This window comes from Thermobia domestica, chromosome 13 (assembly GCF_964235325.1).
Source record: "Thermobia domestica chromosome 13, izTheDome1.hap1.1, whole genome shotgun sequence".
NCBI lineage: Eukaryota > Metazoa > Arthropoda > Insecta > Zygentoma > Lepismatidae > Thermobia > Thermobia domestica.
The window spans coordinates 147,161,220-147,176,863 of record NC_137466.1 but is presented as its reverse complement, the minus strand read 5'-3'; the positions used below and the strand labels follow the sequence as shown (position 1 = coordinate 147,176,863).

At 37.4% G+C, this 15,644-nt stretch overlaps 2 protein-coding genes across 3 annotated transcripts in view; one reads left to right on the top strand and one right to left on the bottom strand.

The window, feature by feature from the left end:
* Positions 1 to 3,409, top strand: part of LOC145668627 (uncharacterized) — a 120,164-nt gene extending 116,755 nt beyond the window's left edge. For both annotated transcript variants that reach the window (XM_081736670.1, XM_081736669.1), the window contains exon 3: positions 785 to 3,409. In XM_081736670.1, coding sequence (XP_081592796.1) covers positions 785 to 1,510 — 726 coding nt within the window. In that variant the 3' untranslated portion in view covers positions 1,511 to 3,409. The remainder of the gene's footprint in view (positions 1 to 784) is intronic.
* Positions 3,410 to 5,534: 2,125 nt separating this feature from the next.
* The window catches only part of LOC145668626 (uncharacterized), an 87,288-nt gene continuing 77,178 nt past the window's right edge, over positions 5,535 to 15,644 (bottom strand). The window contains 3 exon segments of the mRNA XM_081736668.1: positions 5,535 to 6,309; positions 6,312 to 7,126; positions 11,018 to 11,161. Of these exon segments, the coding sequence (XP_081592794.1) occupies positions 5,969 to 6,309; positions 6,312 to 7,126; positions 11,018 to 11,161 (1,300 nt within the window). The 3' untranslated portion in view covers positions 5,535 to 5,968.

Here is a 15,644-nt window from a genome sequence, read left to right as displayed (position 1 = left end):
TTCGGATTCCACGTATATCAGTATGTCCACATCTCATATAGCCTCGCTGCTTAAAGAGACGTTAAAATCAACTCAACGTCCTATGACAATGTTTGCGTTGAAATAAGAGGTCAAAGATGTCAGGATTATAGTATTGCTTTTTTTGTGTGTGTGCTCTAGGATATACTAACCCCTTAAGTGGGCAGCGTCTTGGAGCCTACAGGGTACTTGCAGTTTGTACCTTAACCCTTCTAAAGACTTAAGTTATTTTTGCGCCACTCCTGCGAATGAAAGTACTGGTTCAAAAACGGGTAATGCAAGTGTTGTAAACTGTTTTTATTATTATTATTATTATTTCCATGATTTGGCATGTTGTATTCGGAATAAAATATAACTTGAATTGTTTTTTAGAAAAGAAAAGATTTCTTGGGAGCAGTGGCGTAGCACACTTTTGCGGGCCCCCCCGCAAAGTATAGAGAAGGGGCCCCACTTGTAAAGCCGACACAAGTAAGGTGGAAGTTCTACTTCTTTAAAACTTTATTCATCGCAAGACTTCGGGGCCCCCCGCACTGCGGGGGTTGCGGGGGCAGCTGCTACGCCACTGCTTGGGAGAAATATGCTTATTTTGCGTTTCGACTCCTGCTACGCATTTGCAGTAGAGGATTAAGTATGATTTTCATCATTAATTAAATCCAGAATTGAAATATGCTTGTTAATGTAAATATATTTAAAATGGTCAATGTTGTTTTCTTTATTATGATTTTCTTTACAAAGTAAGTTGGTAATTTTCATTCTTCTTTTATAGATTAGGAAGATCCAAAAAATGTATCCTCAACCCAAGGAATTTCGTGCACGGAGGACACCAGTAAATTTCAGAGAATTGGACAGCATGCGTTCGGACTTAACGTCAATTGGAAGATTTTCTGGATTAATGTGGTTGTTGCAACCAGAAGCTTTGTGCAAGTCCGAAGAAATCAGCACTAAGTCCGTCGAAGACGTCCTTTTTTCTAAGGAATGCCTCGAGGCCACGGATAAAATAGAATACGTGGTAACTGCACTTCAAATAAGTCCTGAAGAAGTCCAAAAAATTGCAACGGCAACCGTAGGACAATCTGCCAGTCCACTGTGGCACAAGTACCGAAAGATGAGGTTAACGTCCAGTAAATTTGGACTTATCATCAAACACAGTGCTAGTGGACGATATCCTCCATCGTTTTTTAAAATGTTACTGGGTACTTACAATGTGGCTGGTGTTAAAGCAGTACAGTGGGGACTGAACCATGAAAAGGATGCTCTTCTTGAATATGAAGTGATCATGAATGTATCGGTACAAAAGAGTGGATTAATACTAGATACTTGTGGATACCTCGGTTGTTCTCCGGATGGATTAGTGGGAGAGGTCAAAATAGTAGAAGTAAAGTGTCCATTTTCGGTGGTGAAAAACCAATCCACTTTAGAGGAAGCAATGGAAAAGAAAGACTTTTTTTTTGAAAAAGTCTTCCCATGGTGTGGAGTTGAATCTTCAAAGTGAACAAGGATTTATGTATTATCATCAGGTACAAGGGACTTTATATATTACACAAAAGTAGCAATGTGACTTTGTGGTGTGGACACCAACTGAACTGTTAATTTTTCCAATATATAAGGACAATACTTACAAACATTGCATAAGAATGATTGATCAATTTTTCAAGGAAGTATTTGTTCCTTATTTACTTGGTTAGCAGGGATTGTACGTTTGATTTAGAGTTTAGCGACAACCTATTAGTTTACGGTTGTCCTGTATGTGATGTAGGATTATTATGACATAGTGTTTTGGGTATTTACATGTGTATAGTACTTATGAAGTGTATTTATGAGTATGTATCTTTAGTTATTATTCTTTCTCTTTATTCTGATTCTTACGTTGTATATTGGTTTTTAAGCCTAAGTAAGGCAAGAGAACATATGGTTAGAGGGTTCTGACTTCATCAACTGTATATTTCTTTGTTGTAATTACTTATTATAAAACAATAAAATCACTTACTCTTAGCTTCATAGTTATTCGTTTTTAATGTTTATTAATTTACGTTTATATTTCATAAATAAATGGTCTGAGAATTCCAAATACTTGCCAAATTCGCTGCAGGATATCAGTAACGTTGTCGACACCCGATCAACTACTATGTAAATAATTGACCTCTCTATATATCAAATGAAATGAAATTTTTGAGTTGTACGTCCCACGGTTATGCCGGTTAGACTAAAGGAGACGGTGATGATGAGAGATGAATGAAATGGTGGAATGAATAATTGGGAGGAAACGGGAGAACCCCGAGAAAGCCCACGCACACTGTGTTTGTCCACCACGAAGTTCACTTGGCGGGAGCAGGGTTTGAACCCGGGACCTCAAGCACCAGAGGTGAACGCTCTACCACTGAACCACCGCTGCCCCTCTCTATATATCAAGTTTAGTTATTTGTGTGTGTGTATCTGTTAGTTGCCATTAGTGTATATATGTATGAGTGATTGAAGTTTTCAACTCCGTATCTCGTATTTCCTATTTGGTTGGGCGCAATCCGTTATATTTTCGTGAATAAGCGTTAAAATGACATACATTAGTAGCCATATGGCAAATATATAAAATGTAGTAAAACACAACTTAGCATGGTTGACACAAATATTTTGCAAATAGAAACCAGAATCAGAAATTCCAGTCCAACCTTCAGGGTTGGCTGGTTTAAACCAGCTGATTAAAGAAAGAAAGAAAAAAAAGTACTGTATTTCGTTGTCTTATCAATACTAAACATTATTAAAACGAAACAATATTTAGAATTTTTCGGTGATCGCAATTGAATAACAATAACAAACTATAAAAAAATTACAAAAGAAACATTCATAAACTTATAAACTATGGTTTAAACCAGCCAACCCTGCACAATGTTTTATACTAAAGTAAAATATACAATGAGAGAAGCATCTTATGTTTTTATGCTATACTGAACTTTGAGATGCTTGGACAGACCAAAGGCAAAAGAGATTATTACTTAAAAAAAAAAAAAAAAAAAAAAAAAAAAGTTATTATAGGGGCTTATTTTAGACTTTTTGTTAAACTTGACGATATTGCCTTTTGTTGTATACAACTCCACGTGGAGAACAGCTATGGAAGTCTTCAACTATTTACAATGTTTAATACTATCGAGAAATGAAATTTCGATACATTAGAAACTATGTCCTACTAAAATGTTCGAAATGGGTATCAGCATTAATTCCCAGTAATAATTGTAAACTTTTGTAATTTTATTCTGTATGTTACACCCAAATATCATTTTAATTTCGATTCTTTTATGGTCAAATATACTCTGTGAAATGTAACGGAAATTCAGAAGGAGCTTTTGCGAATTTCTCAATATTGTTCGATGGAGGTGAAGAATATGTCTGTATTTCAAATCCAAAATATAGTTTGGCTAGTACATATCTTTGAAATCACATTAATTACTTAATCTGTTAAGGAACTAAAGTTCTGAATTTAAAGTTACTTATTATTAATTCACATATTAAAATACACTGACACACATTATATTGTGTGTGTGTGTGTGTTTTGCATGTAGATAGATAAAAATATCACACTAGATACGTATGCTCAGAAACCTGGTAGCGATCAGTTTTATAAACCGTTGGGTTAAGTTCTCATTAGTTAAGCCCTTATTCCACAGCAGCTTCCATTTCTAAAATATTATTATTACCCTTGTTTACCTTAATTTGTAATATTTCCGCACAAACACATGCTTATGTGTGTCTTTTTACTCCTCTCAATTCCATATCTTCATTCTTACCGTTGGGTAGAAAAGCGTGACAAACTCATCACCATCAAAACTCTGAACACTTACTTCAGACTTGGGCCGTTTCTGATTTTCAAAACGCTACTACGTACACTATACGGACACTACTCGGCACCATGTATATCACTGTCATTAACCAATCATAGAGAGAGCTCCCTTGTGGCCAAGGGGCTAGCGTACGCGCCTTTGGGTAGGAGACCCGGGTTAGATTCCCGGTGGGAGCTCACGCGGTTCGGACCCCACCTTCAGCTGCAGGTCCACATCTCATATAACCTTGCTGCTGAGAGACGCTAAACTGAAATCAAATCATATAGGGTCTATAATAACTATCTTTCAGTAATATTAAAAACTTATGACTTATTGGAATATTTGAGTTGCGAGTGAGAAAATTTTTAAGAAATCTATTTCTTTGCAAACCGAAAGATTATAGGACGCCAATACTTTTTGGGGGCGACGTGTCGTTTACTCATTTCCAATACTTTAACTTTCTTTGATTTGATCTGGAGTTTAACAGCGAAGCTATATAAGACGTGGACCTACTGATTAACGTGGAATCCGAACCACATGAGCTCCCGCGGCAACCAATCTGATCAGATCCGTAGCTAGGAGGAGGGGGAAGCGAGCGGGACGGTTGTCCCGGGCACTGACAGCTTTTCCTTTCTTCTTGCTCGTTCGGCGCCCTCTAGCTATCAGCACCCGGGGAAACCGTACCGCTCGCTTCCCCCTCCTCCTAGCTACGGCTCTGATCAGGTTGGTTGCCGACGGTTTCTATTTGGATAAAAGTGAACTTAATGCCTCGAAACCTTGAGACGACCCACGGGATTACAAAATATGACATATGACTCATTGTTGAAAAAGTGAAATCTTCGAGTTTTACGTCCCACGCTGATGCCGGTTAGGCTAAAGGAGACGGTGATGATGAGTAACGAAATGGTGGAATGAAGAGTGGGAGAAAACGGGAGAACCCCGAGGAAACCCCCACACACGGTGTTTGTCCACCACAAAGTTCACTTAGTGGAGACTGGGTCAATTATAGTTGAGACTGCATAGGGAATACATATCTACGACTTTATATAAGACAACGAGATAGCTTGGTAAATGAAATGAAATAGATGGGTTCTAAGTCCCGCAGCTATGGCGGAGAGGTTAAAGAAGACAGTGATGACGATCTACGAAACGGCGGAATGAAGAAAGTGAGGAGAAATGCGAGAACCCCAAGAAAACCCGTCTACATGGTGTTTGTCCATCAAAAAACCCACTTTGTGAGATGGGACCGAACCAGGAACCCCACGCACCAGAGAGGAACGCTCCATCACTGGGCCTCGGTACATTGTTGTGAGAAAACGGAAGGAACAAAAAAAAAAAATCATATTAACTTACAATGTAAGCAAACCTCAAAGTTTCGGGGAAGAACTATTACCGACTTTGTTACAAAAGGTAGAGTGGGGTACACACACAATCAAAAAAACTTGTAGCGTTAAGTGCTTATCATATTGGTAGATGGAAAAAAAAAAAATAAAGGAAAAAGATTTACGCAAATTACAGACATACAACTCCGTGAGCAAAACAAAATAACAATTCATAATGTATGTAGTACAGAAGATCCCCCCCCCCCACACACACACCCAAAAGTAACATCAGCGAATGTGAGAAACAAGTAAGAAAAACGGGATTAACCTAAATCTAGCTGCTAGTTACTGAATATAATTAAAATGGAGACTTGAAACACCAGGCTTACAGTATAAAGTTTATTTTTGTTTCTATTTTACATATTGAATAATAAGTATAAATATTAAAGGAACTCAAATTTTCTTAAGAACTACAACAAACTCTTATCACTCTCATACTGTACACAAATATGCTTGACATTTATTTAAAAAAAAAAAAAAAAAAAAAGATTTGTAAATATGACAAGAAAATTATTTAAAAAAAATATACAACATTATGCTAAATACAAACAGCTATGAAACAATATTACCATCAAACTCTTAAAAAACTAGGGGGCTTTTAAATTACATTACATTTGCTTTTTTTTAGGGAATGAACTTTCATCCTCAACACAAGAACATAATAAAAGTAAGCAAAATATTAAATATTCATAGATTGGGTATTGTACTGTAATATATTCTCAACTGATATATATTTGAAACAATCCCAAACGAAACGCGCTATTTACTCCCACTAGGAACCACAGTATCACTATCATCTTTTGTCACCATGTCTTCTAGGAGTGGATTTTGTAGATTTACTAGAGCGCCACACACCTGGAATGCAGTCGTTGCGTAACTTCTCATATTTACTGGAAAGTTATCCATTATATTAAAAGCTTTCATGCGACCAATAGCTCGTTCGACATGAATCCGTGCTCGCGCAATTCTAGTTGTAAGCTTTACTTGTTCCGGTGTAAATTGATTGTTCAATAAAAAGGGTGGCACATTGACCATAACGCCTGGAGGCACACAATCCTGTATTAAAAAACCTTTGTCTGCTAGCACAAGATCTCCGGATTCAACTGTCTTGCTATGCCACAGTCTCGAAAAATCTCTTTGTCTGACGTTGAACCTGGGTACAAGTCACTAACGAAAGTGATAACACCATTCGGTGCAACCCCAATCAGTCCCTTGAAGGTATTAAAACCTTTGTAGTGAGAATATGTCTGGCGCTGTTCAACCATACTTGATCGAGGAACTGAACATTTAACCTCCGTGCAATCTACTATTACCCTGCAGTTTGAAAATTGAGCAAAGTAATTTGACATTACTGTTTGACATTTTTTTAAAGAAGGTAAAACGTTCATTATAGGGCGAAATAACACCTCGTGAAGCAGATGCAACCAAGTGAGAAAAATATTTCGTGTTGCTGTTGGAGAAATTCCGAAACGGAATGCGAGGTCCTTGTAATCTAAGTTTAGCCTCAATTTCATCAGCGTTAACAACAGCTGATCGTCCTGGGGAATTGATTCAACAGCCCAACCATCATAACAGTGTATTTCTTTGAGTAAACACCATTTCAATAAACAATCAAATATTGAACTATCAGGCAGACCTGTGTAATAATTAAACATATCTGTGTCCGAATGAAGTGCTTTAACGCTCATTCTTTCCAGTATTGGAACAGAAACAGTCCCATGTAGTCCAAGGAAGTCTATTCGAGATTGCTGCTCTGCCACTTGTGCCTTCAAACTCTTCACTTCGTTCTCTAGAATGTCAACCATATTGTCTTTGGCTTCTACTTCTACTTCAGCAACTTGTAGGACGACAGGTTCCTCTTCAGCACTAGTTGCAGATTCATTATTTCGCTCTGTTGACCCAGCGCGTACTTTTCTCCTATAAATAATTTCAAAACTTAGGATTAGCAAAATTTGAAAGTACCATGTAGTTTTTAAAACAAGTTATACACAATAAATCAATGGAGATAAAAAATCAAGGCTGTGATTAAGTTGGGACATATGGGACTGGATTGCACGGACAAGTCCGCTGATAATAAACTATAGCGCTTTAGCATGAACAAGTTGGACCAAGGGAAAATTATCACCCGGGCAGAGTGACTTCTTGGTGCCCCCCCCCCCCAGTCCTAGCCTACATTTTACATTTTATTACATGATTTTAATATTTTAAACACATTTTTCAAAAATAAAAATTAATACTCAAATACATGATATAGATATATTTAGTACTTGAAAAATATACATATGGTATCAATTACATTGTGTTTATTATTATTATTTAAGCACCGATATGTATAAACAAAACAATATCGAATAGCATTTATTGAATACTACTAATAGTGACATGATTACTGCTATGGTAAATTGTATTGTTATATGAATAACATCAGGAGTCATTCTATCATATATCCGACTATGGAACAATTTATTCTAATAACTTGAAATATCAATAAATACAATTCACATATGTTAAACGTGTTTTACGCACATCAATATAAACAACCCTTTTTATGAAGGTTGTAGTAGTAATACTAGTAATTGAAGTCCATAGTTTAGCGCGGTGGTGTCGTTTCTAGGAAATCAAAAGTAAGTGCTGTATACAATGTTCCCCCTCCACTATCACTTTAAAAGAGTAACATATATAAAATCCATAACATTCATTGCCTGAAAAAAGTTCACAAAGAACATGACCCGCTATAAACAATACCAATTCCCTCTCCACTCTTTCTTTTATATGCCATATCTCCACCGTCGTTACAGCTCTTCTAGTGCTATGAAACTCTTCTTCCATGGTGGAATGAAAAAAGTTGATGTAACTGACGCTACTTTACAAGTATACAAACCAAAAATAGTCAGTAGAAAACACGTTATGAAATTTAATTTATAAGGCTCGTTTTGGCGTCCCCTGAGCATGACGCTAGTAAATCCGCGATCATGTAATATGAGCCGTTAATGACTGAAAATCACACTATATCTGCCTACAGCGTCACGGAGCTGCCACCGTGTTTTAAGGTTAGTCGGATCATTGTGGATTACACGCTTCTTAGGGTATTCACCATTAATAAACAAACCCGTGATTTGAAATAAGGTGAACGTAAACTCATCCGACCATAATGAGTGAGACCATTTACACTGACTTAGCAATATTTATGGGATCCCACCTAATATATGGTCGGGACCCTTTCACCCTGCCAAGCATAATTATAGACGTAGAAATTAGTCTGCAAGTTCCTGATATACTTCCGGGCAGTGGACCCATGCAGTCTGCCGAGGGGCAGTTAATTGCGAATTGACTATGGGTCAAAGATCCAATTCACAGATTTATAGTTCAACGGCATCCCAGATATGCTGTATAAAGTTAATATCCGAAGTGGCCAGTTTATTCGTCGGACCACCAATGCGTGCTTCTCGAAACATTCAGGGCCAACATTAGAGCAACGTAGTGTGTTCTTGAAAGACCACAATGTGGTCGAGATGTTGAAAGGCAATAAACGGGTAAAGATAGTCTTTGAGTAGCTGACGACATTGCGGAACAATCAACGAATCTTCCAGAACGACAAGAGGGCCCATTCCATGCCAGAAAAATGCGCCCCATATCATGACTGATACCCAATTGCTCTGGACCGTAACGTCTCCGTCGTCTGTTGGTCTCCTGTCTCGGTTGACCATACGTCCCTCGTGTCGCCGGCCTCAGTTATTGAAAGCGTTTGGACGCCCAGTATGGTGTTTGTTGTGGCCTGTGACGCCTTTATGCAACCATTCTCGGTACACTCTGGATACGGTTACACGAGGGAAGCAGAATTCCTACACAATCTGCGAAATCGAATGTTATATGGATCGGCCATCTACCATCACGCTCCGTTCAGATGCCATCCCACGAATAATATGTACAATCGATAATAATATTCAAAGCAAAACGAGTGTGGATGTTTCGCTTCCCCAAAATTTTTCTTGGCTCCCCTCTTGCCCCCTACTATTACAAGCCTAGCGCCGCTACTGCCCACAACTTCATACCACACAACTGAAACCGTCTCGGATCCCTGCAGCAGTGAAACACAAGTGGTGTCCGCTGCGAATCAGTGACCTACTTTCCTACGAGATTTGCTAAGTGATTGTATATTCTATGATCTAGGTGTTCTCGTTTTAATTATTCTTTGCTGCAGAAATTCACCATTTTGCTATATAAATTTAATCTAACACTTAAATGTCCAAAATGCCTATAAAATTACCAGGGTTGGCTGGTTTAAACCAGCTGCTTTTTCAAAAAGAACCAACTGGTTTAAACCAAAAAACGAAAAATGTTCGTAAAATCTTGATGAACACACATTTGTGGGTTATCACGTTTCACTCCCGTATATTATTCGTATTATATTCAGACATAAATTCCCCATTCATTACTCAAAGATATTATACTACAAAAGCAACTTTTTTATATATATATATATATATATAAGTTTATGAATGTTTCCTTTGTGATTTTTTTATAGTTTGTTATTATTGTTACGCAATTGCTATCCAAGAAAAATTCTAAATATTGTTACGTTTTATTAATGTTTACTTTTGATGAAATACATCGAAATGCTCTACCTTTTTCGGGGGGGAGGTGTCATACAAACCCCACGAGAGGCATTTATTGATATCAGAAGTATCTTTGGTATATATTTATGTATAAATGGTTCAGAGCCAAAGTGGACTTAAATAATTCTTATCTTTATTCACTTTTTTTACTGACATGCAAATTAAGCCCTTATATTTCTTTAACTTGGACTAATAAAAGTCGTAGTGAACTAACTTGGACTAAATTAGTTCTTCTGTTTTCTGCAGTATTTTGAAATTGTCCATACATAATTCTGTATAATGGCTTCACTTGTGCAAATGTTCATCTTTTTCTCCTTCTGAAATGACATATTAACAAATATGTAAAGATCAGTACGACGTATTTTTTATCAGGATTCTTTCGGGAGTGAGTCGGCAGACTTATCGCATTTGTGGCCAATTAGTCCCGGTTTCGAGTTCAAATGAAGGACAATTTCTCTCGGATGTAGGATGAGAAGCGGTTTGGATTCCGCTTTAAGGTTATGAGACCCTTTCCAACACAACCCGATTGTTGCATACTGACACCAAAGCGAAGCTAACTTATTTCTGTCCATATGCGATATAAATATATAGAGCAAATTATTTAAACCAAAAAAACCGGGTTTTTTGTTTTTCTTAATAAAAACCATGGTTTTTGCCAACACTGAAAATTACCTAATATTTCCCTGACTTCCCAAACTTTGCCAATTTCCTGACTTTTCTAGGTTTTCCAGACTGGTAGACCTTGCCTATAATCTATATAGTACTAAAACTACTACTACATGGCATTTAGCAAAGGTCTAAGTTTATACACTTGTATAAAGTAGTTTAACGCTATCCTTTAATATTGTAAAATGAAATCTTTAAGTTCTACGCCCATGGCTATGCCGTTTAGGCTAAAGGAAACGCTGATGATGAGAAATGAATGAAATGGTGGAATGAAGAAAGTGGGAGGAAACGGGAGAACCCACGAGTACGGTGTTTGTCCACCACAAAGTCCACACAGCACGAGCTGGGATCGAACCAGGGCCCCAAACACCGGAGGTGAACCCTTTAATATTGTAAAGTAAGGAAATTATCCATATCACAATTTTCCTTCTATCATCCCCACCCGTAATCACTACAATTCTCATCCACATATATACGCAAAAAAATTCATTTGTTAATATAATAAAACAAAACACTTCACTCATACCTAATTGAAGTCCGTTCAGGATCTGTGAAATTGAAGTATTTGCTTAAATTTCTTTCAAATATAGTAGGACCATTCTCTTTCATTCCATCCTTGAAATGGCAACTGCAAAGCCTTGAGAAATTGTTTGGCTCTCGGTCTTTCCTCCTTAAAAAATATAAAAATATGAATAAATTAAGTATAAAATAAACTGAAAGTGAAGCCATGAAAACTATCTTCAGAAGATATTTCAATAATAAAATATAACAGATTACTGTAAAGCACGTCTGTTTTCACGCTCAGTATACAGGGGTCTGTTCCTTGTGCGGCTGACAAAAAAAAAAAAAAAAAAAAAATCATGATTGATACATAGTTCGTGGAATAAAAGAAGAGAGAAGAAAAATGCTGGTACTAGTGGAATTGCCGGTATTATTGAACTAATTAACTCTTCATGAAAACCTATTGGCAAGACCTATTTGTGTTGAAAAGAAAATCCACAGATCGCAACCAGCCAACAGTTTTATTGATAGTAGTAATAGGTCAAGGTAGTTCTGTTCTGTTTAATAATAGCAGTCATTATTCATATAATTTGGAGCATGCCGTCTAGGAAACTTTACGCCAACCTACTACTATAACTACTGACGTCACGGAAGATTTTTATGGGTCAAGTGTTTGCAGAAAGGGTCCAGAATTCGGATAAATTACCAAAATTTACAGGTAAAACAGTAATTTACCTGGTTTTCATTTCGTTGGTATGAAGAAACGCAGTGTAGTATAAGTTATTCAATAGCTTTAAACACAGTTTTAACAAGACTATTTGTGATTTGCGCGTGTCATCGTGTACAATACATGAATGAAGTAAGTACCGAGGTTAGTAGTTCCAATATGGCAGCAATTTTTTAGTCACATACGTAAGAAATTTCATTTCATTTCGTATGCTGTGATTTGAACCTCCTTCGGTGGTTATGTGGTGTAATAAAAAAATTACTCTCCATGCTAATTGTTGGTAATTCTGAACCTCTTCTGCGAAACTTAATTCCAACTTTAGCAAGGTTCCGCCGAATTATGCTCTCTAGAAAACAAGACCCAATAATTACATTTAAGAAAGTAAAATTATTTCAACAATCATCGCCTAGTTCATTCTAAACTTATTAGGTTGGTGCCTTCTTACTAGGAGCTTACAGCTTTATAATTCCTATGAAACTTGCACTCTGAAGTCAATAGTCATTAAAACGACTACTCATAACAAGAAGATGAACCGGATTTCTACCTATCCGGTTCAAAAGGCAAGGCAAAACTAGTAGGTCCGCGCGTAGATTCAACTGCAGAAAGCAGCTACGAAGTTGGTACACGCAGCAAAGAAGACAAGTGCAAAAATCACAAACCAACCTATGTTAAGTGTTCACTACTGGCATGTTCGGCAGGGTACTAGAATGCTGACCACCTTTTACACTGCATTGTAAAATATAGAAAACAACGTGCTCTACGGGGCTATTCACCTACCTTTACTCGCTATCGCTCGCTCAGCAATACTATGTGGATTCAGTAGAGCTTTGGTACAAAAAGGAACCAATCTAGCTACTAACATAGTGTAGGGGCCAGCGATCCAGAACCTTCCCAGCTTCTATGTTCAAGGGCGACATACATATTCTCTGTCTTCATACATAAATTCCTTAAACATTACTCTTCCCCTCAATACTATTCAGACTGTACATGTAAATTTCAATGTCCCCACATTTTAAATTTGTATTGTTCAAGTGCAAATTATTATCACACAAAAAAAGTGCAAATAGTGGGAAATAGTCTACGATCAAGTAACGGGTTCACTCGAGCAGACGGTTCTACCAAAGTAGATAGATTATAGGTAAAATACAATGGGAAACATTTTTCGTGAACTGTCAGTGCACAACATATTGAAATGAATTTTGAGTGATAATACAAGTGTGCTCTTCCACAATCCTCGTTTATGCGTATACCCCTCAATCGCTGACGCGCCTGTTCCCTACGGACGGATCCCCTGGCTATCGCTCGGGCCTCCCTGCTGTGCTCCTACACTGACTCGGTTAGAGACCATTCATGCATTCTCTGTTAAAAGAAATACTAAGCTTTAACCTAACCTGAAACTGTTAGAAATGTGTCAAAATTTGGTAAACCCGTCTGCTCGAGTAATACGCAAGTAACTACTGTTTTTCAGATGTTTCTCTCAATTGTTTTAGTAAAGAAAAATCCTCGTCGACTGTATTTGAACACATTTCAACACAATCTGTGAGTAGTAAGCATGTTAATATAATAGATTAACTAACTTAATGGGACATGTTTAACAGAAGGGTTCCAGAAGTACGTAAAAAACAAAATTTACAGGAGAAATGGGTTGATGCAAGTCCTTATACCTAAACTAAATAACATAATATTAACAGAAATAAGCGAAATTCTATATTTTTTTCTAAAATAATGCCGAAACCCTATACTAACACTGGCGCAAATCCCGGGGGGACGAGGGGGACATGTCCCCCCAATCTTGGACCTGGGGGGGACTATCCCCCCGAATAATCTGATTTAAAAAGTGATTTTTCGGATAAGTGTCATGATTTGTGTCCGACTGCCCCAAAGGAATGTAAGATGAAATTGATTTCTCTTGGCTTTTCCATTTTTTTTTTTTAAAAAAAAGAATCGTATTCTGTAGTATTTCAAACTGAACTTCGTGCTGTAGTGAGTTTAGTAGTCTTATCAATATGTATTAATTCCACTTCCGCTATTTGGGCACAAATTGCAATAAATGCCAGAGGAGGATATGCCCCTCTCCTCATGCTGGAAAGTTGTCTCAGCTGTAGGTACGGGCACAAATTCCGGGGAAATGGGGAGACATGTCCCCCCCCCCAACATTGGAACTGGAGGCTCTCCCAATAATCCGATTTGAAAAGTGTTTTTTGCAGATAACTGTGATGAGTTGTGTCCGACTGCCACAAAGGAAAGTGAGATGAAATTTGTTTCTCTTGGCTTTTCCATTTTTAATGAAAATGAAGGCGTGCGACTGTGCGTGACGTAACCTGATATGAAATCTTATCTCCTCCTCAGTAGATAATTTTCGTAGAGCGCGTATGCAAATTAGGGTAGGTTTGACAATAGGTCTTTTGTTAAGAGGAATGTAGTTTATCCTTGAGGGTTTATGTACGCAGGTGGGAACAATAGATATCGCAGATTTGTGTACATGTAATCTTTTAAACGATTTTTTTGTTGACAGAGAAGTAGTTGAAGAATGTAGTGGGTGGGGATGAGAGAAGCGTACATTGTTTATATTATTTTGTATTGTTGACAGGAATTGCGTTTAACCTTGGATATATTTGTATACAATAGATGTTTTATTTTTTATTATATTTTATTGCTTGTTTATATTATTTTTTATTGTGACAGAGAAGTAGTTTGACCTTGAATAGTCACGTAGGTACAAGTTTGTATTGGAATTTCTAAGAAAAGCTTATGATTGTTTGGGGAAGAGGTAGAACACAGGTGTGCGTTAAAAGTTTCTTATTGTATTCAGGATTTGCGTTGACCTTGACCATATACTTGAACAATAGATGTTTTTGGAATTTCTAAGAAAAGCTTATGTTTGTTTGGGGAAGAGGTAGAACACAGGTGTGCGTTAAAAGTTTTCTATTGTATTCAGGATTTGCGTTGACCTTGACCATATACTTGAACAATAGATGTTTTTGGAATTTCTAAGAAAAGCTTATATTGTTTGGGGGAGAGGAAGAACACAGGTGTACGTTAAAGTTTTTATTGTGGACAGGAATGTCGTTTGACCTTGATTAGTCACGTACGCATGGGAAAAAAATTCCAAGATTTTTAATGATCACGTGATAGGGAGTCTTGTATGAACTTGTTGTTGTTAGGACGCCATTTTGTTGTGACGTAAACGCTTAAATACAGAGTTTCAGGAGAGTGTTTTATGTATTACGCTATGGCTCCCGTTCGCAAGTTAGTTTTTAGCGAACTCGACGACGAGGAGACATTATCATCGCCTCCTGCGGGAACTAAGAAGTTAAAGACCGACAACAGGCAGGATTCCCCGGACTCTATTGAAGTAGTTTATATATCATCTTCGGATGATGAAATTTATTCATCATCTTCGGATGAAGAAGGCGAATTGGAGGAACCAGAGACACCATCTCCAACGGTGTCGCCAACGCCACCTGCATCACCTTCACTGTTAAGCCGATCCAGTTCCAGATTTTGGAGTTTAAACTGTACATGTTCCAGTCAGAAAGTGGATCCTGATTGTGTAATAGATGCAATTCTTAATTGGGACACTGATAGAATATTAATTTGTGGTGGATGCGCAGAAGCATTGGCTAATCAAATGGGGCATGACTGTTTGTTTTTGAGTCCAGAGGAACTAGAAGATCGCGCCTTGAAATCTTTGCTGGATGTTGAAGTAGAGGACTTATTTTATGTATATGCGAGAACGCATATTATCGGCATATTTACACAAGAACTCTTTTATGAAACCTTTTTTGACTTAATTGAAGAAAAGGACCCTAATTTTTTGAGTGAATTAGTTAAAATTTTTGAAAGCAAAGACAAAAAGAAAGGCTTTGCTAAGTGATTGTGCGTGTGTGTATGCAAACTGAAGTGACAGTGTTTAAAAAACATG